The sequence below is a fragment of the Rhea pennata genome, chromosome 7 (assembly GCF_028389875.1).
Source record: "Rhea pennata isolate bPtePen1 chromosome 7, bPtePen1.pri, whole genome shotgun sequence".
NCBI lineage: Eukaryota > Metazoa > Chordata > Aves > Rheiformes > Rheidae > Rhea > Rhea pennata.
In genome coordinates, this window is record NC_084669.1 from 8,542,599 (window position 1) to 8,570,411 (window position 27,813).

Here is a 27,813-nt window from a genome sequence, read left to right on the forward strand (position 1 = left end):
AAAAACTGGACTCCTTTTCATATGTATACATACACATAGTTCTCTAACTTATAGCCTGTAAGAAAATGATGTCTTGCTCTCATTTATTTAGTATGATCTGCACATTTTTCTTGGTCAGAAATCAAGAAAATAACTTATTTTTAGTTTTATGAAGAAGATGTTCTCAGTTCTGAGTCAACTCAAAAAAATAATAATTGGATTTTCAGAAACCGTGTTTTTCAGGAAACATGTTTTTTCATAGGAGAACAAAGGAATATGAATGCCTGAATAAAGTCAGTTTAACAGAAAAGTAGCCATATGAAAAAAAAAAACCAAATTAAACTGCATATTAACAAAGTTGTTGTTTAGAAAAGGAGATAAAGGATATAGTCAATAACATGAAGTGTGCTTTTAAATTGTTTCAACACATTTTCTGTTCTATAAGCTTTGGGAAACACACCAGGGCTCTGCTTTCAAATATTTCAGCCGGTTTATTGATTAGCAGTATGACACTAATTATGAGTAAGCCTATGGTGAGGTGCCTGACTGGTTTGAGACCTGCTTTTCTCACTGTTCTGGTGCATGCTTAAGAAAGAACTGGAGATAAAAAAGTCCATGGCAGTATTCTTTTAGCTATGCATGATTTCATATTTTAAAATGTTGAAAGCCAACTCTCTCTTTGCATGTGGAATACCTACCTCTGCATTCAATCTCATTATAGTATATATTGCAGTAGAAATCACAGAATTTGTCTTCTAATTGGTTAAGCTTCATGTGCAAGCAGATAATCACAAGTATGTGGTGTGAAAAGTGAAATAGAAATTACAAAATGCTTCCTATCAAAAAATTACTTTTGTCTTGATGATGGAGTGAGAGAGGAGAATAGAGGCAAGGCCAAATGATTAACTACTGCTTCTACCTAGAATGTGAAAAATAAGGATAAAAGTCCCTGTGTTGTTCAAGCACAAGGACTTGAACACGCATTTCCCAAAGTGCAGATGTGTGTCACAACATACAATGCTCAACTACTAAATATCAGTGAATATTTAATCAGTTAATTACAAGTGGGATAGAAAGCATGTAAGATACTACTTTAAGGTATGTTAACAGAGGCACTTAACTAGAAGATGAGAAGCTGCTACTATAGGGATGAGATCTATCATGGTTTCCCCTGATGCCTAAAATAAGGCCTTATCAGAATTTAGACATGTAACTTAAGCAACAAATCTCCTTACATATATACGTTCCCATGCTTCTTTACCTTGGAAGGTCTATCAGTTCACTGAGTATCTCCTACTTGGGCCAGAATGCATCTGATAACTTAAGCTGTCTTCCTGCACAGATGTACCTATACACCCATATTCAGCTGAAATCTGGAGTCTTGTAGGAGGATTTGTTAATAACTTACATTACCTTATGCTAAAAACTGATACATTATGCCTTTCGCGTAACAACGTTGGAGTTAAAGTACTCATCCAGGATGCGTGAATCCTGGATCCAGCTTCCCATAAACCTTGGGCACTCAAACACCACCTTGCCATTTTTCAAGAGACTGCTTTCACACAGGGGTATAGAATAGTGCTTGCTGTTGAAGCTCCTTCACAGAGGAAGCCTGACTTCGTATTCTAGTGGCAGGGCAGATGGACAGTGTAATCAAGTCTGCTTGCACAATTTAGATTAGATAGTAAATAGGAGCAAGAATGGGATTTCCTCTTCTATCTGAATGCTTAAACACTGGGATACAAATCAGCCTTTTTCCTGTTTCTCTTTTGGATGCTTACATTATCATAGTCATTTAATGGCCCAGCTTCAACGTCTAAGTTTTAAATGAAATTATGACTTTTAATGACATAAATAGTCATTTTTTTTTCTGCCAGCTGTCAGTGGTAATCAGTTTTTGACCTATCATTCACATAGAGGTACATACAGATACATACATAGAAGTAAATACAGATGCCTATCAAACCTGCAATCTATACCCAATGGAACATTTGATCCAGAATGATTAGAGGGGATAGTGATCCAGTAGTCCTGATTATATGCAGACCATAGAAATCAAAGAATGGACATAAAAAAAGAAAAATACAGTTAGCAAATGGGGACTGGCCAAAATTAAATCTAAACTGACACTTTCATTATATCGTATCCCTGACAAAGCCTGAAAGGATGAAGCAATTGCTGCTCATTTCAATGACTATGTTCAGCATAAATTTAAGATAATCCCTTCATATCATTTACAAGTATATGTTAGCTATTATAACATCATTTGTTTCTGTCACTCATTACTAATACTGAAATGCAAAATAATAGTTCAACAACTCCATTGACATGATAAATTACAAGAAACCAAATGAGTAAAAGGTACTATGCTTGCCATCACACAACTAAGGAGATTGTAAAAATAACAGAAATCTTTAATTAACTCAGGAAATTAAAAGGTGACTAATAAAGTAGTTTACTAACAAGTTGCATTCAGATGAGCTCACTAGCACATGTTAATCAAGCACAAGAAATAATTTCAGATAAACAAATGACTAGATGCTTAAACACAGCCAAAATTAAACAAAGGCAAATATGTTTTAAACTGGTACTCACATAAATGATGAATCTATGACATTAAAATCTTTAAATACAGGCATTGACTATAGGTTTCTAATAATAAAAAAATGAAAGCAGCACTGATTTCTTAACTAATGCCTGTTAAATAACAGGGAAAATGCACATGTTGCAGAATGAGTCTCAGTGTAATATCCAAGATAATATACATTTGGAGTCCACAGCTTGGTATTTATATAGGGATAATATATTATTTAGGTGTTTTTTTCTTTTTATTATTTTTTTCCAAATGAGGAGTATATTGCCCACTAACATTCCACTAATTATTGCAGCAAATGTTAGACAGTCAAGCTCCTCTTAAGTTTTCCTTCTGACGGCTGCCTAATCATAATACTTTTGGTTTCAACAATCAGAATATATTTACTGAATGTTCAATATAAACCCTGAAACTAAATAACACTTGTGGAAAACTCACTGTACTCATTCTAAAGTTGTTTTTTCCAGAAACAGCAGTACAGCCATTTCCTATTCAAGTATACCTAAAAATACCAGTATCAGTGATAAATGTAGGTAGAAAATTAAAAACTTTCATAACTGAATGTGTATGAGGTATTCAAACCACTACATAGCTACTTCAATGGTTTTCTTCCACATTGATAATGATTGAAATTGAAAAGCCATTTCAATTAAAAAAAGAAAAATCCCTTCACTGGATTGTTTGACCTAACTACAAAAATTCCCATAGAATAAGTGATAACATCCAGAAACTAGAGCATTTAAACTACTGGTTCAGAATATAACCATCATGGCTTAAACGCGTAAAACTACAACTATATGATTAATCAAACAACATTAAATATTAGTATCTTCTATCTTTCCTTTTTGCCCATGTACAATAAGTTTACGAAGTTTTAATGCAAGTGGTAGACACATGATCGTGTCTTGTTTGAAGTCTTAAACATGATTATAAAGTTAAAAAAAGAGAGAGAGAGAAATGAGTAAATAGATTTATTAGTCATTTTAAGAAAATTAAGTTTGGTGGGCTAGTTTAAAATGTGCGTGACAAATACTATCAGTTCCTAGGAGAATAATTGGTTGTGCAATACTAAATCAAATTCATTTTTAAATTTAAAAGGGAGACTTCAGCCATTTACACTTGTATATTAGATTTTTCAGTTCCAAAAGAAGGTAGCTTTTCAAAATCTAGCCCTAAATTTATATGTTCCAGGCACTGCTTTCAGTGACAATATTCAATAAAAGTAAGAGAGATTTCACTGAAATGAATGAATTATATTTGAAATATGCCTCAATATCTTATGCAAATGGATTTCACAGGGATAAACTATTAAATGGAATTTATTAGATCGCTATTTTAATAAATTGTTAGAGATCATCTCTAAATCCTAATCTCTAAATCTCTTAATCTCACACTGTATTTATCTTGAAAAATTCTTCTGTTTTTGTTCTTCCTACAAAATGTGTTGCATGAGTTATGGAATTAACCTTACTCATTTTATAAACCATATTTGTTAACTCATTCAAATGAATTTGGCAATGTACAGTGGTACCACATTTATTCTCAGCAGCCATACCACAACCTCACCCCCCAGTTTATTCATTTCCTAAAGGAAATTGTAAGTTAATAGAAAAAGCAGCACTGGAACTGCCTCACATCCTATAGTTATTAATTAAGCAAAGTCTGGTTCAGTAACTCTGGATACTAAAAATAAACAAAGCCCAGTGCTTCTTGAAATGAGGTTTCAACTGTGATAGTCACTCCACAAGATTTATGCATTAAAATTTATATTCTTCCAAGAGTTTTCTCACAAAAATCTGAGTTAAAAAAACCCACCTCTTGACCATTTCTTACAAAGCACTGTGTACAAAATGCACAATTCAATACAGAAGCATCAAAAGAAACGAGACTACTGTCTTGTAGAAGCTGCTAGCTACATAATTATTCTGTACTCCTATATGCAGATTATTATCCTGTAATTAATAAAACAAGAAGGCATACTAGCTACTTTACTCATAACATAAAATGGTTAATAAAGGTTAAAATGCACTAATAAGAGAAACTTTCAAATGTTCTTGATATCTGTAAATGGTACAGGATAATTTATAGGTACATTTGGCAGAGAATGTTAAGTGTGTAGGTTACATGCTGGGAAAATGCACACAATCTCAGGTTATAACAAACACATTCCTTTATACTGAACCTTTTCTTAAAGGTGAGTGGGTTATCATTAAAGTGATTTTTGGAATCTAGTGCAATGAAAGGTTCAACAAATATGTCAAATGTCTTGTAAATTCTGAATGGAATTAAATATACATTTACTGTAAATTCAAAAGTTGGAAACAACTGATGTTATAAATGAAAGAAAAAGTAGAGAATATTGGTGAATTTCATCTGTGAACACACATTTTACAAAGAATACTCAAAAGCACATCAGTTTGTATTCTGTGTACAAATCAAGACACCCCTCCAACTTCTTCAGACAATTTAATGTCTCTAACTGGAAAGCAATGAGAAGGAAAAAAAATTCCCTCTGCTATCTTGGATTATAGGAAAGATTAAAAAGAAACTGCTTATTATAGGTGGATTAGCTTTCACTTTTGATTAGTAAATATTTAGTTACTTAGTTTCGCTATCATGTCTGCTTTCTATATGCTAAGCAAAACATCTGTGTAAGGCTAGATAGGTTTGGTGCGTTAACAGTTAAGTGATGCTTACTGTGACCTATCTGCAGAGATTGAACTGTGTCTTCAGCACCACAGCCTAAACCTTGAAAAGGGTTACAGAGAAGGGAGAAAATTCCCCTCCCAGGGACAAGAAGGCACAAAATTACTGGCAAGTAAGTGTAACACAGATGCAAAGCAACCTCTCCCCCCAGTTTACCCCTGCAGTCACAGAAGCTGCCTGGGCAGCACTAACACTCCTCCTGTTCAAAAAGAGTTGCCAGCTTGCGCTCCTCGTCTTCAGCAAGAGGTTTTTTTTATGAAGTAAGCAGAACTCTGTCTCCAACCTTGTCTCTAGCTATTAGCACCTCCATCTGCCAAATTCTGTAATAACAAAGCATCTGAGCTTTGGCAGGCTAACTCCCATAGAAACAGACTGATGCTGCTGCCAACAGTATAGGCAATAATGCATAGAGAATTGAACTAATGACACCAGATCAGAGCTTAAAGGAAGGGGGGGGGGGGAGGAAAAAAAAAAAAAAAAAAAGGAATAAAATCACATGATGGCCAGCATCACTATTTTCTTAAGAATTTTTTTGAATTAAGAAAAAAAAAAAAAAAAAAAAAAACCGTAAGCCATTGAATATAAAACTGAAGCAACAAAAAGTACTATCCTCTTAGCAAATTTTCTTGTGGAGCTTTAAAACCTATTCTGTAAGCTTGGCTATATGTAATTCATGTTCATTTATGAAAAGGGATAAGTAATCAACAATTGCTACTCAGTTTTGCTGCTGGTTCTCTTCTGTTTTGGCAGTTCTAGCCCCTCTTTCTTCCTTCCCCTCAAACAGAGGCAAGAAATGCAGAGTATGAGCAAATCTTTTTATTATTTATATGGTCACCTGTGGTAACACTGCAAAGCAATTATTGAGTTCTTTTTAGTTGCTTTCTTTTGTGAAAGAGATCTTACAATGAGCAGAGGATATACTGAATACCTAAAATACTACAAAAGTAAAGCCATTAGAGCAAATTAATTTTACTTTTTTTCTTTTTTGTACTTCATAGATATACTTTTGCTTTACCGTACACAAGCCCCTAAGGGAGTTCTCTTTTCCCTTACCTAAATGCCTTCAGCTAGGATACTGCTGAGAATCACTTAAAAAAAAGTGCTGAAATTCTAGCACTAAAGCTAAAGTATTTCCCTGTCAGCAATGTGTACTGTGGAACACCATGTACACTGATGACACTGTACTGTAAAAGTTACTGCAAATGATTTTATACAAAAAAGTAGACCTATGCTATTAGTTTTACTATTAGAGCACAGAATCCTACTCCACTGCCTTTAATATTCCATGTGCAGTTCTTGGCTAGGAACAGACTTATCTTCTCATCTCAGCATCACAGCACAACATCCCTCTGGTTGTCCCAGCACACCCATTTGCATAGCCATACCATGAGCAAGATTACCGAACTGACCCAGCTTAGAAATAAACCAGAAAAAACAAAAGGGGCTTGAGGCTTTTTAGTGTAGGATAACTTACCTGAACCAGTTAGCAGGTAACTGTTGCTCAAGCAGTTTGGGGGATACAAGCAAGAGTGTACAGTGAAGGCGTAGAGGTGGTAGGGCCTGGTGCAGAGGGCTGATAGCAGTGTAACCCAGCACTGCCACAGCCAGGCTCAAGGCACCAGGCTACACAACCCTCACTAATTAGCCTCTCCTCCCCAGAGCTAACTTCTCTCTAACTGTTTACGTTAGCTATCCTAATCAGATAGATTGCTTACAAGCTGTATTTAGCTTGAAGAGGGCCATTTCTTTTTCAGAACAAAGGAGGGTTTGTTTTGTTCTGTTTTGTTTCTTAAACATGTCATAAAGCTTTTCCAGCAAACCTTTATTTTCCTAGATAATATGAGATTAACAGGCTTTAGGTAAGCAGGATATATTTCTCCACCTCTTAACCATCTTGTCTGTTTTCTCTGGAAGACTGTTGCAGCGAAAATGACTGTTATTTCCTTCAGAAGGAGATTTTATTTTACTATTTTGTTCTTTATTTTCCTTAATCTGAAAAAGTCAACTTTACCAATGGAAAAAAAACCCAGAACTCAAAAGTAGCTGTTGCTACTTTTGCTCACACAAAGGTATAAAATACTACATTCCTGCAGCTGTGTGATATGTCTTTCCTTTTCTGCAATTAGAAGTTCTTAGGTATTACCAATTTGGCAGAGATTACATAGCATAGACATGCTTAAGTAGAAAAACAAGCTAAGCATAGCCTATCATAGTAACTGAAAGTTTTCATTGGCCTGGGAAACGTTAGAACAGAAGAGGTAGAAACTGAATCCATGGGGTTTTTGAAATCAAGAAATCTTCTAAAATATCATTTCATTTGAGTTTGGTTATTTTGGAGATATTTTAAGAAAATAACAGTTTCTCAATAAACTAGTGAAGATACTCAACATCTTTAAAAATTCTTTAAAAAACTCTAAAAGGTTAATTTTTTCCTTCCCCTTACATGTTCAGGGACCGATTTATGAGTCAGAAGAGAAAGAGAAGAATTACACATTCCTTTCTCCTTTGGTGAGATAAAATATATATCTTAAGTAATACGTTTTTTCTCAAATCTTATTTTTTTAGCATGTTCAAGACGGAGAAAGTTAAGAGAAATCAAGCAGCTGGATTAGACTAATTAAACATAAATTCATAAAACATAGTGATAAGAAGTTTATAGGCATGCTTTCAGACCCTCCAACTTATACTCTTTATACACTCTCTCTATATACTTATATGGGGTGCATTTTCTGCCTTCACTTTTTAAATCATGAAAGAGGAAGGATAAAATTGATATTCAACATCAAGCACAGCTTTTGTGCTTGTAAAATATTTTTTGGCGCTTCTCCGGGGCGCAGAAATTTTGACAACCAATATCCTAGCGAATCTGGATTTTGCAGCTATTTTTGCAAATACCAAAGTGCCATACTTTGGCAGTGGACAATCTATAGTCAAGAGTCAACAGAAACAAACAAATACCTTTTCAATTCGTGTCTAAATCAGCAGGTTGCACTGGCTTATTTACACAAGACCTAGAAAAATATGCAGATATATAACCAAAAGCCCCTTCCTACTGGCAAGTAAACCTGTCTGTGGAAGGACAGATGTTCGTGAAGGATATTCAGATATTATAATGATTGCACCAAAGATCTAGCTAATGGAAATGTGTGGCAGTAATGAGGCAGTGCTCAGAAAGAATGAAGGAGAGAGCAGTATCAGTCACAGGAAGTAAATGAGGTAGATGGGAGCGGTGGGAAATCACACGGTGCGGGGGGAGCTATGCAGGATGACAGGAAAAGGACATGATAGGAGACGCTCACTGATGAAGACAAGCTGTATTACAGTAACTGTTAATGAGGAAGAAGCTTGGACACTAAGCTACCAAATATCCTGAAAGATGCAACGTAGTGGAGTGAGACAAAAAACGGCTGCTGAGGAAATAAACTCACTCAAGCAGTCTGCTTTTCCTGTAAGTAGAAAAACAGTAAAAATCAAAAACATTCAGTCCTTTAACTTGCATATTACAACATCTACAACATGGCCCCAGCAGGTTAAAACAGTTTCTTTCTGTAAGTTTCACAACATAACCCACAGATGAAAACCAGTTTTAGAGAATTAAACTACAACAGACTAGTAAGTAGGGCAGAGTAAAGGATCCTGTTTGGCTCAGCTTATGGATCAGGGTCAGGTGCAATTCTGAGCTGTTTGTTCTTGGATGCTTAAAGGATTCAATGCAAAAATAGAAAAGAAAGATGGAACAGTAAGGTAATTCATCTAGAACTGCCTAAAATACTATGTCTAAAACAAAACTACCTAAAATATTTTCTGATGCGTTTGTGTTACTGACTGTTGCCATGCTAAAAGAGTAATTAAAAAAAGAGAGAAAGAAAAAAGAAAAAGAGAGAGTATTACAGAAATGCTGCATTTTCTGCAAGGTGACTTCTAAAAATTGTGACAACAGCCCAGGTAAGACTGCAGTCCTTAATGGTTTTTTGGCTGTTTTTTTTATTTTATTTTATTTAATGACAATATTCAGTCCACTATCATTTAACTCTATCCTACAGACAAAATGATGCACATCTAAAAATATTAACATAAATTTCACTGCAAGAGAATTAAGACCAAAGAAGTTCTATCCAAATTAATTTAGGTAAGTACACTGGATAAATAAATCAGCACCCTTGTACTCTCAAAAAGCACTTCAAGCAATTTCAAGTCATTAAAGATACTTTTAGTTCCAACATTTTGCGTCTTAGAACAGTCTTAATGGTTATATGACAGTATGTTCTACTACTGGCTGTATGGCTTTTATTACATGCCCTGATCTATTTGATGATAATGGCAGCTTTTTAGAGAACTACAAAGAAAAACTGAAATAATGAATTATTTTTTAGACAAGTCTAATAAAAGTGTTAATCAAAAATACCATAAATGTCAGAAGCTCTCATAAATCCTACACTTTATATATTCCTCTTGTTAAACATTCAACCAATGAAAGAACAATCCTAAAAGGGCAAAGAAAAAGGAGAGAGAGAGAGAGAGGCAGCCAAAGGAAAGAACAAAAGCACTCTACATGCATTTACAAAAGGTATTACCAATTTATTTATCTGATCTCATCTACTGATTTATGAACCAGCATTATTCTCCTATGACTTAATTTCTGACAGCCTGCAAACATCTCATATACATGAATGTAATTACATTTGATTTCTGGTTAGATTATAAGATAATTCCCATATGACAAGATATAGTCAATTATTTCCCCCTTATGCTACTATTATGAAATATTAGTGGGTTTTAATACACTTCTGTCAGAATAAGATTTACTCTCAACCCATTTTCCAGTGACTTTCACGTGACTCATCTTGAGACAACAAATAGAAAGTTTCAGAGTGCAACTTCAAATATATCTGATTTATAATGATAATGATTTTCCTATTTTTTTCTTACATTTATTAAAACTACCTACCATTTGACCCTCTTTCCATCAACCTTTAAATCCCCCTCGGAAAAAAAGTCCTCATTGCTAAATGGGGAAAACGTAACTACATATAATATTGTAGATTTATTAGCAAGGATTCATTTCGTATTTTTATGATGTTCCAGGAATATTATGTTGGAAGGTGAAATTATAGAGCTGTCATTTACATCTCTTGGATCCCATAGTGATGTTACTATGATGCTATGAAATTTCAGGAACACTTTGTGGGGTTTCCATAGAGCTATGCAGACGCTTTCTACTGCCTATGCTGCAGGTATCTGCAGATTTGTCTCACTTTTTATCCGAGAGTACTGAAAAAAAAATTTAAAAGTAAACATTTTAGAAGCATAACGCACTGGTAAAAAAGATGGAGCTTTATAACACAAATCACAGAGAAAGGCTTCCAGGTCCCTTGATAGTAGTAGTGCCCATGCTCAGAATATACATGTTGATTTAAGAAGTCAGAGACAAAGAAGGTGAATCAGAATATCAGATTAAAAGAGAGTGATAAGAATTAGGAGAATATTAATGAACATAGATACTGTATTTTAGTAGAGTTACTGAATTCTGCTAGAGTTCAGCATTAAAGTTTGAATAATGTAATAAAAACAAATGGACAGGTTCACACATATTGATTGTAGTGATAGTCTGAAGAGCAAAACACACTTAAAAATCATTAGCAAGATGCAAGATTGACTGAAATTACTAGCTATCAAAATTCAGTTCCCACTCCCAATGAAATTAAGTGTTTTTTGTGTAAAAGTGTCAAACTTGGAGGAAAACCACACAGAGAAAAGTGTGTGAATATTATTGTAATTTTGTAGAAATTTTTCCAAAGTAGTTGCAGGAAGAAAGAGCGTACACTTTTCTATCCATTTCACTGATCTTTGAAGGAAAATAATAAAACAGTTATTACTAATCATTATAAATCTCAAAAGATGCAGGACAAAAGTTAGGAGCAGACTATTGTAATCACTTTAAACATGAATGAAGCAATTTTACATAGAACAGCAATATGGGAATCTATAAAGAAAAACTGAGAACAGAATGACGAAATGAGCCTCTTCTCAATTTTTTTACTTAAAATGAGCCAATATTTTGCTTTGATGTAAGTTTGTTTTATTTTAGTAGACTTCTACTAAACCAGAGAGATTCCATACTCAGTTCAGTGCTCACTTACCTGGACTAATCTCAGGAAAATTTGATCATAAATCTCTGCTTTGCCACTCACTTACTCTGTGACCCTGGTGAAGTAACTTCACTTCTCTGTGCATCTATTCCTTTCCTACTTCTACTCAAGTATAAAGCACACATTTCAAGGCAAGGACTCATCTTACTACAAGTTTGCACAGTACGTAGCTCAGTGGGAATTTTAATTTCCTTGGGGACTGCAATGCATGTCATAATCCAGATAAAACACAACAGTAGTTCACAAAATTACTCAGCCACAAAGATATGAAAGGGCAGCAACAGAAAAAGAGTAATAAATTAATCTGTTTTTTTTTTAATTATCGAATGACAAAATTTGGATAGTGCTGTCAGTAAGGCATGACTAAATAAACCTTGCTGAAAAGTCTATATATAGACTCCTATATTTGATTATTACTATCTGGCATCCATGCCAGTTCTTAATAAATGCCTCCTTCTAAGATGACCCAGGATAACTTTGCTTAAAACTAGGGACATTAGTGGCACCAATATCTGCCACAGATGGATGTCTGCTGGCAGATGTCTGCTTGTTGGGAGAAATCATTGATCTCTAGAATCTGAGCTCCAGATAAAAGATGTTGAGCATGAACCATACTTTTAGAGTGAAAAAAATAAGCGTTTTTTCATCAAGACAGAAAAAAAAAAAAAAAAACCTTTATTTTATTATGGCCCTGATCCTCATTACAATTTATTCACATTGATTTAACTTTGACAATAAAAAGCTTCACTGTTATTCTACAGATAAATCAGGCTAATAAGTGCAATTTTGTACCTGGAAATTAGAGAAAATTTTACTTCAATTTTTTGTTATTTTAATAAATTCTCAGCAAAATCAGAGTTACAACTTTCTGTCTCAGATATGTTTCAATTTCAGTTAGAGAATCTAAAACCTGTACTGCTCCAACTAGCAACGTTTTTAACTCTTCCCTCTTATTTTCACTCACTCTGTCTTTAAAACTGGCAGAGGCCAGGTTGCTGTGAAGGGGCTGCCATGAGATCATGCAAAATGCACCAGTGAAGCTTAATGTCGGCAATGACAGAGACCCAGGAAATAACTAATTTCTCATTTTAGGCTTCTTCCTCTCTTTCCTGTCAAAAGTCTAATTATGAACAAATTGCATTTTACTGACGTCGTGTCAAGTAGTCACGACTGCTACCCAGTGTAAGTGTTTGACTCTGGCTCCTGAATAACGATGCTAATGAGACAATGCAGAGCAGAGCGAGCGTGGGTTGCCAAGCCTGTGCGGCAAGAGATGGGCACAATTTCTAATGCAAATGACTTGCTCCTGAGACACAACTGCGTTTGATTTGAAGATTTCTTAGCAACTTCATTTTCAGGCCGTATCATCCAAAATGCTGCTTATGTCATCAGCAGTTTGCACAAACATACTTGCTGCCAGTGCAAGCCTCTCTTTGAAATGTTATTACAAGCACTAATCCTGTTTGTACCCATGACTGTAAAACTCCATCTCATGACAGAAATAGTAGAAAATGCAGATCCAAGTATACACAATACTGAAGACTGGAGCAGATAGCACCTAACTATATGGGATTTCTGAAAGTAATTTCACAGTGTTGAAAATAAAAATATATGTTATGTTTAAAAAACAGTGTAAAATCATGACAGAAATTAGACCCATATAGAGAGGCAACTCAGTATGTTCTTTTGACACTGGGGCTTGCTCTAGACTACATATTTTTAAGCATAATTTTAAACGAACATTATTTAGCTGTCTCAAACAGCAGTGCTTATGTTATTTGTCCATATGCCCTTACCCACAACAAAGCTTTATTTACCCCTTAATGTCACTGAATTACCCCTCACATCATCCTCTACTCCTTCACTGAGGAAAAGAACTTAATAGATCTTATTGGATAGGACTAAGATCTCATCAGACCAAGCAGTGAGACACCTGCAGAAGATCTGTCGAGGAGTCAGACTGCCAGAACACATGGTAGCAGGCCCAGTGTGTGAAACCACACACTGACCAAATTCCCATCAGGGCCAGGTATGCGTATTCCCTTTTGTCAGCGACGTCTAGCTGCTTCCTGGGCAGCAGCTATTCAAGGTTAGCATAGCTGAGATAAGGACATAGTTTTAACAGGTTTAAGGGGCCTTTAGGAACAATAAGTCGAGTCCCACCTGGGCGTCTGACCTGTGCCTCCAGCAGCCTCCCATCAGCGAACCCTATATGCAGTTCCCAGGGTTCCCTGGGCAGTTTGTAGTGTAAGTCCTTTACTAAAACTATTCTGTTTAACCCCTTAGGAATCTTGAGTGTCTCTCTCCACCAGTAACCCATCACAGACCTCAATTTCTAAAACTAAAAAAATAAAATAAAATAAATAAATACATTTTATGAGCTGCTATTCTACCTTAGTCATATCCATACCAAATGTCTTCAAGCTACCTAATTTAAGGAAAAAAAGGATTTGTAGTTAATTGCATACTCAGTTGAGCTCTTTGTAATTTGTCTCTAATGGCACTTGAAGATCACTTGACTCCTAGAAGCTTGTAGAGGCATCATAGATTAGAATATGGGAAGCTGGTGGATATGACCATAACATGCTGCTTGCCAGTCTTTCCAGTCGCTTTATACGTGCAGGGTCAAAAGAACAAACTCTGCATCATATAGTATTTGCAGTCCAAAATGAACTACTGGAGGTAACCTAAAAAGAACACATTTTAAAAAAAAATTTTTTTTGCTGATATCTTAACCTCCATGTCTTTGTGTCTGTGTCCTCTTATTTCCTCTTGGTATTTACTACATTTTAACCTCCACTAACACCGAGTATTTTACAACCAGCATCCCAGAGATCCTTGTACCAAACCCTTTTTCTGGCAGAGAGAAGCTGAATCTCTGCAGTTGAGGTAAAATTAGGCATTAAAAGACAAAATTGAATTTCTTTACAACTCATGAATAACAAAACAAATAATTACATGATTAATATCATAGTGCTTTCTCGTCTCATTAGGTTGAATTTTCCCAGAGTTTAAATTAGTTAGTTAGCAGAGTTTAGCTGCAAAGATCAGTTTAGAAATTAAAGGAAATAGATTTGAGTCCTTTAATACAAAAAAAATCTAGATTTTGTCTCTGCATGGGCTAAACAAAACACATATCTCACAAAAATCTGTATAATTCAAATACTTCAAATCTTATGCATACTTCACTTCTGAATAGTTTTCTTTTCTAAAATCAAGTCAATTTCTGACATAAGTCCTTGAATTGAACTGATTTGTTTTCTTCAGTATTGCCAAATAATAATGTTCCACTCCAGAAGATTCTGTGAGAAACTGCTCTGAAAATACTTGCCATTTCTCGCTCTTCTCCAAGGGAATGAAACAAGAGGCTGCCTACAAGTGGCTGTTTGGAGGAAGATATCTGTCTCCCAGAGTCCTCGGGGAGAGCTGTTTCTCTCTCCCTGTGTAGCACAGGTGGTCACCAGCTGAAGGCAATGCAAGAAAAACTGAAGGTGTTTCTAAAGAAGGACAGTTCCTCATAAGCCCCTTACATAGGCAACATTTTTATATTTAGCCTTTCCTGACATGTTTCTGACTCCTCTGTTCCAGACTGATATGACTTCAGCATAAGAAGCATTTCACATTTGCTTATGAAGAACCTGACAATGGATTAAATTAAAATACAGGACTGTACAGGACATTCACCAGTGAAAAAAGTGATGGCACACTGGAAATACTCTGCAAGATGCTAAGAAAATAAATCAGTATTTTACAGATAGACAGAATTTTTGTTTTGCAGTAAGAATGTAACACAAAATATGAAGCTATTTTTCTTTGATCGAAGTTATTAACAATAATTCTGTTCCTGTATCAGCTTTTAATTTTAGCAAAGATGACCTAAGAGAACCTTAATCTTTTCTCTGCAGCTCTATACTGTAAGCCAAAACAATTGAACCCTTTTAGTAGTAAAGCTGCGTGCTCAGAGAGGAACTCTCAAGTACTATTATCCCTGATACCATCAAACACACTGTAATTTGTGCTGTGTATAGCAGTTTTGAAATGTGTCATGGAGACAGAGTGATTCATACTTTTTATTTTTCTTGACAATAGATGTTAATATTTTCTGGTATTTAGAGTGTCAGCTTTTTGACAACTCTCATTGCATTTGGGGTGTTTTTTTTACTGTCTGAAATCTAAATTGTATGACTTGGTATAAAATAAAGCCTATCACTTGACTACCACTTCTAGCCTTTCTTTTCTTCTTGTGGATACTTTTACAAAGTAAATGTGTTGTGATAAGGTGATGGAGTCTTTTGAGTAGGAGGGATGAAGGAGAAAAATAGGGAAAATTAGGCCTATGAAAACATTTGGATCTCAAAGTGAACAATGAATTTTGAAGCTGATGTTCTTTGGAAGAATCATTAAAAACATTCACATCTTGTTTTCAGAGATAATCACATCTATGAAAATCCACTTTGTGTGTACTATATCTAAATAAGAAGATCATAAAACAACATCTTTCTTTTATATCTCACTTTAAAACTTTCAAAATTATTTTTAAATTTGTTAGAGCAATATTTGAAAATTCAATAGAGACTTCCAGGGGAGCTATGGGATAGAATTTCTGTGGACTGAGGATTTTCCCAATCAAGTCTGGATATCTAACTTCAAAGAGCTCTTGAAAGCCCCACACAAGGCTTCCAGAGATAGCACAGACTGTACTAAATAAATAAAGTCAGAAGATACAAGTCTTTCTTCTGCTACTGAGTAAGAATGGTAGAATATCATCATTAAAAGAACAGAATTGTGAAGTAACTCAGCTGTTAGGCTCTGAATCATATAGCTTTTTGAAGTGTTATTGAAGAGCAACAGAATACAAAAAGCTCATATTAAGGAGGAAATATCAAAATTCCAGAAATTTCTCAGAGCAAGGAGATAGCATGCCTTCTATGAGGTGCAACACACAAAGAAGAACTACAGACTTATTTTCAGAACAGCAGCACTGTCTCATACACCCTAAAGCAATTTGACTTGAAAGCTGTCTGTGACAAGCTGTGTACATATTGGACAAGAGAACAGAGGGACAATGAAACTGCCAAAACTTACGTGTTTGGTATTGGTGTCAAGACCATTTTATGGTTCATACTTTCCCTGCAAAAAGTATCTAGGAGCAAATTGCCCCCTTGATGTTCTCAAAAAAATGTTACTGCGATAAAGGAAAATCATTCTTCACCTCCCAAAGGAAAATTATTCTCTGAAGATTCTTTTCCCTCCAGCCCTCCCTTCTCCCACATTATGCAGTAATAGCAGCTGCTAAAAACAATGGCTCCACCTATCAGAAGCAGGAAAGCTATTTATCAATAAAAGCTAATGTACAAGCAGGTTTGCAGTAAGAGATTTTCACAGTAAGGCAACACACACTAAGGACAAAAAAAAGAGGAAAAAAAAAGAACTAAGAGATCAAACATATTCTCCACAGGAAAATTGGATAGTTGTAGGAGAAAAAAAAAGATTATTATAAACAACATTATCAAATGATAATTCCTCTTTATATTCCCTATCTAACAATTATTGCTACAAAAAGGGAAGTTAAGGAGGCGAGCTGTACATAATAGCACCATTTGGAAGAAATAATGACCCATAGATATTAGCAGATACCAGCCTTACCACTGGATAAGGCTAAAAGTCAATACTTCTTATACCATAGGGGAATGTGTTCCTAAAGCTGAAACTTCCCAAAAATACCTAAGTGGATTGAGCACTGGAGAAATTTCTTGTTCCAATGTCTGTGTATAGCAATCAGACACAGAAAAAAAGCATCATTAGTATCAACTGGGAGACCATTGAGCACCACATGGCTTCAAGAATGAAATAGAATTACTACCCAGAGCAGAAGAAACCTCTAGGTAGTCTTTGAAAAATAATAATAATAATAATAATAATAATAATAATAATAATAATAATAAAGGAAATCTATTTACTTAAAGCATGCCTTGTATCTGGAAGAAATGGGAGTGTCCATCAAAAATATAACAATCTGAAAATAGCCTCATTTCTGATAATAGTGGGCTGTGTAGTATTTGAAATTTCTAGTAATCATCTCAGAGACAAGGCACTAACTAACAAGGCTCCTGAGCACTCTCCATCGAACTGCCAGGCCACAGGGCTGCTACGAACGCAAGCATCACAGGACAAGAAGGAGTACACACAAGATGCAACCTGATTCAGCTGAGAGGAAACAAGGAACTGCATGGAACATGTATTTTACACTATCATATAATATCTTCTGTCTGACGTTGAATGAAAATAAACAAAACAGTCTCACAAGTAAGAACCCTTGCTCTTCCCACCAGAGGTTAGTTCCGTAAACTCTGGTCCTCTGTCTATTATGAGGGTCTCTGTTGCTGCCCTGTTCTGGTCAGACTCTTGCACGGTGGCTACAGTGGCCCAGCTTCAAATGAAGGAATACGTCATACTCTTACATATACTATACCATGGCATAGTGATTATAGCCCTCTCCTGATACACATAGTTAAACTTTTCAGGCTAAAAAAAGGACCTAGAACCGAAGTCTTTCTGTGGGAATGTTTTAATCACAAAAAGCAAAGCTACAGTAGCACTATCCGTGGCGAAGTTCATCATAGTCCTGATCTGAAGTTTTTCCTAATGGTCTCCTGCATGCAGGAAAATGCCCATCTATCTCAATAGCCATTTCTGAAATGCATAGACACATAGTTATCTAAAACAAAGTTTACTATAATGTTTGTCACATTCTCTGATGCTAGCAACATGAGGTGGATTTGGTTTAGGCTCCTCTTACTACATTTTTCTCCTTTGTGCCACCTGTGTGACAAAAGTCATCTTACTTTTCCACAATAGCTGTTTTTATTCATAATTATTTCTGATATTATGATGCTTGTATTGACTCTTTCTTTATATTAAAAAAAAAAAAAAAAAAGGCAAAAAGCTTCTCCCAGTAATTTTTGCATCAGGCTCAACTGCTTGCTCTTGAGGCAGCTCTTCTTTTAGAAAGATAGGCAATTTTGATCAAAGGCCTCAACTAATGGAAAATCTATCATATTCCCTGAATGATGCACTCCAATGATAAAATACTTTTGCTTTTTAAAATGTGCATCATATTTCCTGATCAAATTTTCTGACTTTCAGTCTCAGCCTCAAGATCTTGTTATGCTTTGTCTCCATGATAAATGAACCATCAATACTGTGTGCTACATATATGTCACCCCTTACTCTTTTCTTTGACAAAGAAAATGGACAGAAGTGAAAAGAAACCCCCATATGAATTTGTTTAAAAAGAGCTCAACGTTTCTAAAAATATGATGAATCCAAGTCTGATCTTAAATGCAAAATGGTACTCTTTCACCTCCAAAATCAAAGCAGAAGAGTAGAATTTTCAGTCATATACACAAGAGGTTTATATTCAGAGAAAAACAGAAGGAGAGCCCTCTCTTCTTCACACCCTGCACGCACATTAAAAAGAAGAGGACCTAACAAAAATTCCATTTCATGCCCTTTCTACATTAAGATAGACCAATCAGAGATCATCAAAACAAAGAACTTTAAAACACATGCAAAAATACCAGGGAGAAATACAAGTAAAGGGGAAATACAAGTTAATAGTTAGACACAGCAATAAAGCCACAAAGCTTTCAGGAAATACAAGAGTCTGGCAGTTGCTTAATCAGTTACAATAGTGACCACAAAATATCATTTCCCATCAGGTTTTGTTCTTCTAGGTCATAGATATGTAGTGGTTTTAATTAAGTAATTACAGTATCGGCAAACAAGTATAGTGAATTTCTATCCAAATTAGAGAATGCCATGGTATTAACCAAGGAGGCCAGTATGCCACAGCATCTTCCCAGTCGAGGGACAATGAGCATTCGCTAGCATGGCAGTACTACTGATACGATAGCCACCTCTGCTTAACGTCAGGTTGAAAAATTGGGTAAAAGAAGAGGATTTCCTGGAAAACACAAGAAAAATAAACATTCTGTTTTCTAATCTTGACTCTTTTTCTGTTATTCACCTTTTGGGAACAGCAACAGCTCTTTAAGAATGACAGCATGGTAGCTCTATCACCAGAACAGCAAAGCACTAAGCTTGACTGAAACAACAGAGCCATCCAGACCAGTCAAGTATGTTGTCTGGTACTTTCAGTAAAATGCCTAGAACATACAGGTAAAAAGCAAAATTGCAGTAGCAACAAATACTCTACACTGCCCCAGAAGTAGACTCAACCCAATCTCAATGAAGGCTGCACCACCACACAAGACATGTGCGACATGGAAGCATCATATAAAATAGACCATTGTGGTCAATTTTAATGGTGGCCGAGGGAGAGAGGGCAAAATTTTAAGGCACATAGCTGTTCTAAGTTAGCAACCCATGAATGGCTTGGCCTGTTTTAGGACAGGATCAATATAGAAATAAGTTGTTTTGGCTAAGCCAGCAAGTTATTTTGTCTTTTCCTCTCCTATCAGTCAAATACTCTGGGCCTCTCGTGCCCTAAACACTACTCCAACCAAAACTACCAAAACATTGGTAAAGATTTTCTTTATTTGGGCAATAATAAACCAGCATCAGTACATTGATGATCAACAGTAAATAGCAGAGTTTAATTATCTACCACCTAGGAGTCTGAAGTTCATTACCTAGAGCTTCCTTTATATATACACACATATTCTAGTAGGCTCAATACCTATTTACTAATTGCTAGCAAGTTATATTAATGTCTTACACACAAACACACACGCACACACACACACACACACATTTTTTCTCAATATGACTTCTTTAATATTAATCAGCCTAGCACAGAGCCACAATGCTAACTGACATTCTTCCAACAGTCATGCAAAATTTTTATGATCAGTTAAGGCTAGAGGAAAAGAGAGATGAGAAGAAAGGACAAGCAAGCAAATCCACTGATTCAAGACAGGTTATTGTCTCCCAGCTCTTCTTAGGTCAAAAGCTAAGGGTTGTTAAGAGACAGTGCTAAAATTTAGAAAAGTCTAATTCTTGGCTGAAAATAGTTCCAGAACTATGTTTGTAAAACAAGACGGGGTTAGGGCAGAGGCAGGAGAGCAAGAGGACAAAGGTGTTGAAGAAAAACTTTCTCAAGAAGTTGTGAAGGGACTGAGGGAAAAGTGGCTTAATATGTCCTGATCTGATAGGGATATGTTGACCTAGGCTATCCTGGTGAATGCTGCCTGTATAGTTACGATGGTTGATATGTAGGTCAGTCCTTTGAGAAGTCTTTCTGGTTACTATGTACACTACTGGTCACATTGTAGATCAGAGAAATTGTAAAAGTCTGAATTCTGGCAGACTTACTAAGCAAGCACAGTTAACACAAAAGGTTAGTACAGTGCAGAAGCTGATATGAAGACAGAAGAATTGCAGGACTCTACCTAGGACCATGAAAATCATGAAGGTGAAGATGAAAATCTCTCTATGGGGATTGATTCAGGGAGAGACAGAGGTAAAGTTAGCCCTTTAACTTTGGTAAGCATCATAAATAACTTAGGTAACTCAAAAATATAGACCTGCTTTGAAGATCAACCTTAGCACAAGTTGTTACTTGAAATCTATGGCTCAAATCATATTCTAAGATTCTAAATAGAAATGGTCTAGCAGAGCTGCATTTTATAATGAAAAAAAATAAAGACATTTCTAAAAGTAAAATGGTTAGATACATAATCAAGTTTCAATTATATTGAATACTTAGTAAGGGAACTTACAAAGTCACTAGATGTCTTCATATTGACTTAACACAGTTCAATGTGTTAGAGTAACAAATCTATTTGAATGCCTGGGTAGCCGTGGCTGACCATATCGTGAATGTCAGTTCACTGAATTAGTTAATGAACTCTTGACATTTTAAACTTAGGCAAGTCATTTACTACAAACAAAACTAAAGAAAGATTATTACTTAAGTACTCATTCAGCTGCAGGCACAAGCACAGTATTATAAGCTGATGAACCAAGCATAGTATGTATTTTATATATTTACCTTTTTATCTACATATGATATACATAAATCCCAGAGGTGCCAATGTTACTACAGAAATTATCCAATTTTTTAATATAGTTTTCAAGTAGAAAGCAGAGGCAAAATTAGAATAAAAAAATATGCAAGGCTTTTCAGTTGGAGAGGAATGGTAAGAGGTATAAGCACATGATATTCCACAGTAATAAGACAGGCTGGCTGTGTTCCAGTGTCAGCCATATAATTGTACCCTGTAAGAATTCAGCTGCAAATCTGTTTCCTTTATGTCATTCATATATTTGCAATTCACAAGGCAAAACGCAAAGACAAAGTCTTTCAGCTGGAGTTCTTTCATCCAAGAATGTTCTTCAACCAAGGCCAAAGGTTCACCATATCCTAAAGGGGCTTTGGATCTGCATGTTCAATCATCTTCATCCAAATGTATTTCTTTGGGAGCACTATTCGGTCCTTGTGGTGGATCCTAAAAGAACACCGATAAAGACTGTCTTCATTCCTTCAAATACAGTCCTCAATGATTTCATCGTTAGGACCACTGTATAAGAATATTGTGTCAAAAGTGCAAAATGGTAAATGGCTCAGAGATATTTCAATTAAAAACACTGAATCACTTCTCTATCCACAGTATTTTTTCTCAGTTCTTTAGATAAAGGCTTCTGAGATGAACTAGACTTTCTGGAAATCCACATATATGAACACAGAATATTTTTATCTTGCACTGACAGCAGTTAAAAAGCACTACATTACTACTACTTCTTCCCTGGACTATTATTTCTAAAGTGATAAAAATTGTGGCATAAGACACTACAGGTACGTTGCAGTACTACAGAATACTTGAATAAAAAGCTCTCTAGAATGTGGTGGTGTTAGTGTATCTCCTTAAATTGCTTTATTGACAAGGGACAAGCAGAGTTATCTCTGTGAGGAAATAAGACAGTTATTTAATGGTGTATGAGAATGCTATAAAAGAAGTTTATAATGGGAAGTAAAAAACTGCAATTTGTAATTATCTTAAAAATGTCAGCTAATTTTGGTTTCCAAAGTAATCTCACACTCCAACCTATCCAACACTATTCTACTTCACCTAGCTTGCTTAACTTTCTTTTGTCTCGTGTCCTTTTTTAAATCTTGCACTCCTTTCTTTTCTCTATTCCATTTTTCTATTTCCCCTGGGCTACCCATTCATTTACTCCTTTCTCTTATCTGACCAAGTACTTTCTTTTCCTTTTCTCTTTTGGTACCCTCTGCCAGAACCATATATCTTTCTTTCCATGTTCCACAAGCCCCTTCATGAACTTAGTCTTTCTGCTCTCTTTTTGCATCATTCTCAACCCCACAATCTCTCCGATCCCAGGTCTTCTATCCCTTTTCAATGCATTGCCCCACAGCTGTGCACTCTTCACTTCTCTTCAGATCCCTCTTCCCCCTAAGAAATCATAAATAATTTCCCATCTTCTCAATAACTTTTTGCATGCTGTGTGACTGCTAACATTTCTCCTACCCGTCAAACAACTGTTTCTCAAGACTGATCAGATAAACTATTTCTAGAATATGGGAACAATCCTCCCTTGCTCCAACAGTATAAGATGACTAAGTAGAAGGGGAGCTGATTGATCTTCAGCATTATTAAAAAAAAAAAAAAAAAAAAAAAAAAAAAAAAAAGTCCTGCAAGCAATGCTGTCCAATTTTCATTATTTTATTACAATGCTTGAAATAATTAGTTTTTTTAATTAAAGCTGCAGCTTCTGAAAGAAGTATGTAAAAATCTCATCTCTGAAAAGAAAGTTTCAAGCTCTGATGGTTACAAGAAAAGCATGACACATGATCCTGTCTTAACTTACTGAACCAAAGTTGAGAAGGATAATAATTCAACCCTAATATTTTAAAGCCTTATCATTTTTAAGCTGAGTAACTATTAACATTCTGACTCACAGCTTTTCAGAGACAGACATAAACCTGGTCTGAATAGAAGGGTAGAAGGCATATTAGATTTCTTAAGTCCTTGACCGATTTTGAAATATTCTGAGTTATCAGTAGTGACTATATGATCAGAAGCTTATAGGAATGGAAAAAATAAATAAAAAGGAAAACAAGAGTTTCAACCAGTCATAGGAATGTCATAAAATACATTACATGCAAGTTATAAAACATGGTAACAGCATTTTCTTGGGAACTTCGATTTTGGACTGAAATGACTAGAAGTGTTAAGTGTTTGGTACTTTGCAGATTTCAAACTAGTAGCAAATGGATGAAAAGCTCAACTTTCCCTCATCAGTCTGAGGGATTTGTTTCTATCAAAAGTCATTTCTTGATCTCAAATTAGAAGCAGCTTCCCTATAATGGGAAAAGGACAGGTCAGATAAAGGATACTAATGAGGATTACTCTTTCCTGAGACAGAAAGCAATCAATACCTCTCCTTAATTGATCTTGCTGTAATGGGGAAGGTACAAGTTTTTCTACTCCAACTTGTAGCCTCCACAAGCCTTTAACTGTTATTTTATATTTTCTAGAGTTAATATAATTAAATCATCTTTTGTGTTCTTCTTTCAAGGTCCTAGCCAATTTTTCAATCTAACAGTAGGAAGATTAAAATTTTGACTAGAAGACATGCATTTGGCACCTCTCTTCCAACATAGATGATACCCCTCCCCATGATCAGGCTGTGTTTAAGTAAGTGGGTTAACGACTTATAGGAAATATTTCTCTATGAATTCTGTGATTAAGTGAATTTAAAACACTGCAAGGTTCAGAAATCAAAACTATCTTTTATAACTATTAGTGTTTGAGGGATGTTAGCCAAACATATATAGCTCAAACAGAAGCTTCCCATTGACTCTCTATCCTGCCTTCAAAGCCTGACCAAAGCTGATCTCTGACTTTAAAACTGATAAAACTCAGATGGGATTTAGTTTGTAAAATAACAACTCAAGACTTTAAAGTTTATTAATTCCTTGTAGTGTCCTATGTTCTTTAGCTTTTTATGTGTAAACTAGATTTCTGTGCAACAGAGCCAATAAAAAACTTTCAGCTGAAAGGGAATAATGATTTAACGTACTGTGTATCTTCTTGTAAAAACAAACATTATAAACTTGTTTTAACAGCAAAATAAAAGTAAAAAGAAAAATTAAGGTGGATTATTAGTTTCAACTGCAGCCTTGAGGAATACTGAAGGTAGAATAAGAAAACATTCTCTTTGGTCATTTTTTCTGACAAGTTTCAGGCCTATCACATCTTAGATCTAGTATATTATGCAATTAAGGATGATTTTCTGGATGCGCGCGCATTCTCGAATCACTTAAACAAATCTATTTCTTTCTGTCTTGGCACTTGGTCATAGGTAGACCTCAGCTTTTCCCTGATGATTCCTTCTGAAAAATGCAGTTGTACAGAAAATTTATACTGATGATAACCATCATCAACCAGCTTGGTGCTGGTTCAGTGCTTTCTCTGCAGTGGTAAAAACAAACTGAAATACCGTGAAGCACTTGGAAGCATTCAGAAACTATTTTCTCTGTGTCCAGTTCTCAGCATTAAAGCTAGCTGTGGGTCAAATCAATGCCATGAAAAATCTAAGCTTTACAGCTGTTGAAATACTTAAGCCATATCAGATTTTAAAGTGATGTCATAGCAAAGTAGTTATTATTAGCCTGCCACAGGATCTGCTGATGGCAGTTGAAGTTCTTATTCATCAAGGGGCCCAAATAATTGAAACAATCCATCTGCTCTGTGTACTCTCTTTCTGGCTCCACTGTGATTACTTGCTGCCTTGTGATATTTGCCAGTGATGTCATATTTAATCAAGCAGTTGCCGGCCTGTTAGATCTCCCGAGAACTGCACCGTACTCCTGTGAGTGAGCACAGGTAACTAAAATAATCCACCTGTTACAAGCTTTTCTCTAACAACAAAACCTGATGGGACATGATATTTGGCAGTGCCTGTCATAACTGATCAAGCAGTTGCCAGACTCATGTTTATTTCCTGAAAGCTGCTGCTGTTTTTCATCATAAATTTCAGATAATTGAAGTAATTGACCTGCTCTAGGGCCCTGCTTTCACTCTAGTATTCCCTGGGATGGGACATTTGTCTATTGTCATATTTATTTAAGAGCTGCAGTGGGAATAGGTTCAATTACTTTTTTCACAAGGTGTCATAAGAACACACAAAAAAGTGACACTATTTGCATAGTTCATATTATTGAACTTTCAGGAACTAGATCTGCTCTCCATATGCACACCACGATTCACAAGTGCGTGCAAAATGCTATCTCAAAGATAAAAAAAGATACAGAAGGGAAGTGATGGAAAGAATGCAAGAGAAATATAATTGCTGTTATCAACCTAGTTGCAAAACTATTAATGGAAAGAGCAGGAGCATTGCTGCTCCCATGTGATGAGCACTAAGTAATTTCAACACTTCAGTACTCTGTTGGTCAAATGGAGCCTTGTTGCAATAGTTAAGGAGCCTACAAATATTTTATAGTGGATCTGGAACTCTGACTTAGGCTTTTCACCACTTATGTAGTTAAAGGACAAATTGTCTGTTGATTGATATAAAGATTTGATAATAGTCCAATTAAATATACTAGTCATAAAAAGCTTTTATGCTTTCATGTACTATTGTAGAAATAGGCACAAAGATCTTACTAGTAGCACTTCGTTTTATTTGAGAAGTACAAAAATACTGCATTCACTCACTAGATTACGTCCCACTCCTGAATTTACAGTCTTCATCTCAAGGAGAGATGTTACACTGTATTTATTACTCTGCTTAGCATCTGAGCAGGCAACAAACAGACTGGCAGTGACTACCAGAGTCTAGCATATCTGCAATAATCCTACAAGCATCAGTTATAGAGCTTTTCAGTGCTTCCATTAAGATCTAACATTTCTGCAGCTGTATTTACTTCTCCATTTTTTACAGGTTCAATATTTTGCTCTGCACGAAGTACAGGATACAGGATAACACTCCTTTATTTTAAAAGACTTCTTACGGCACAGCATGTATGAATGAAAGTGAAGCCAATTCAGAAAGTGAAGATGTTCTTTTAAGAATAAGGTAATTTACAAATAAACCACACATTTTCCTCATCTTCCATCGAAGTTCCCTTGAGATAAGTTTTCTTCTAAGGAAAGGAAAAAAAAAAAAAAAACAAACAAACAAAAAAAAAAAACATTCTCTTTCCACTAAATGACTGTCGATTGGAAAGGTTTAAAGTGTCTTTTAGATAATGTAAAGATACCAAAAGTCAAGTGCTGACATCCAGAAGAGATTTAAGTTTTTATCAAAAATGAGAATCACCTTACTTGCACACAGGGACAGGTACATAGGCACTGAAGGTCTCTCATCCAGACAGCCTCCAGTACCTGCCCTGCTGCCCCTGTGCTCCTAACTTTTCTGGGCCACTTCCAACCTTCAGGTCCTAACTGCGTTGTAGCACTTGCAGCTCCAGCAGTGTAGTGCTACTTACATGCTTTTCTCCTTATTGAGAAGTATCTTAATCTTAACTACAAGGAACTCATCTAGCAGTAAAGCTTGAATTCTTAGTTTACAGAGGAAAGTTAAGACAACTTGATATACTTCTGTTTTGATTATTTATGAACGAATGTCTGTTTGAAAAAGAAAACATACGACGGACAAGAAGGATGCTGCTGTATGTGTGCACACTTCAGCAGTGGAGAAAGAAAACAGCTTTTTGATGAAATAGCATTATTTACATACATGATGATTAAATGCAGAGAAATTCAGAACAGTGACTATTTACAGATAATTGGCCCTGACTAATCCAAGAAAACATAACACTGCAGCTTTTTGTCAGCAGTAAGATTTAATTATACATTATTAATTATACTGGCATGTCAATAAAAGGTCAGACAGCTCAACATAAAAGAGGAAGAAAGAGGTCCTATAACCTGACAGTGTTACAAGTTAAAAAAAAAAAAAATAACAGTTAATACTTATATAGTACTACTGAAGGTAGGAGGTGGGAAGGGAAATGGGGGACAACATTCTTCATTCAAGTCAGTGAAAATTGGGTGTCAAATTCTGACTCCTGACATAAAACCAGAAAGAACATGAATTGAAACAAAGAGATGGGAATCAACGAGGTGTTACACACTAAGGTAACTGCCTAAATTTTCAACCTAACCAGAGAGGTGTACTCATAAATGGACATATAAAGAGAGATAGGAACACTTTTGCTGATTAGTGGGTGAGTTGCAGCTGGCCAGCAACAGCAGCATTCACAGTAGAAGACTAGCTTTTCTTAGCAGCGCATAAGTCCCTTGCTTTTAAGATTATCTGTTGTTCTCAGAGTTATTTTTAATTGTGACTCTCTCCCAGTTGCCAGTCTGATTGCTCCCAACACCAGCTCTTCTG

At 35.6% G+C, this 27,813-nt stretch overlaps 1 protein-coding gene across 7 annotated transcripts in view; it reads right to left on the reverse strand.

Moving 5' to 3' along the window:
• Nucleotides 1–27,813, reverse strand: part of ATRNL1 (attractin like 1) — a 510,466-nt gene that overhangs the window by 80,347 nt on the left and 402,306 nt on the right. For 2 of the 7 annotated variants that reach the window (XM_062580023.1, XM_062580019.1), the window contains one exon: nucleotides 21,540–21,899. The exons of the other annotated variants lie outside the window; for them this stretch is intronic. Coding sequence is in view for 1 of the 2 variants with exons in the window: in XM_062580019.1 (XP_062436003.1) it covers nucleotides 21,840–21,899 (60 nt within the window). In the remaining variant the exon portion in view is untranslated. Of the gene's footprint in view, nucleotides 1–21,539; nucleotides 21,900–27,813 lie in introns of those variants that run through there. 7 annotated transcript variants of the gene reach the window in all.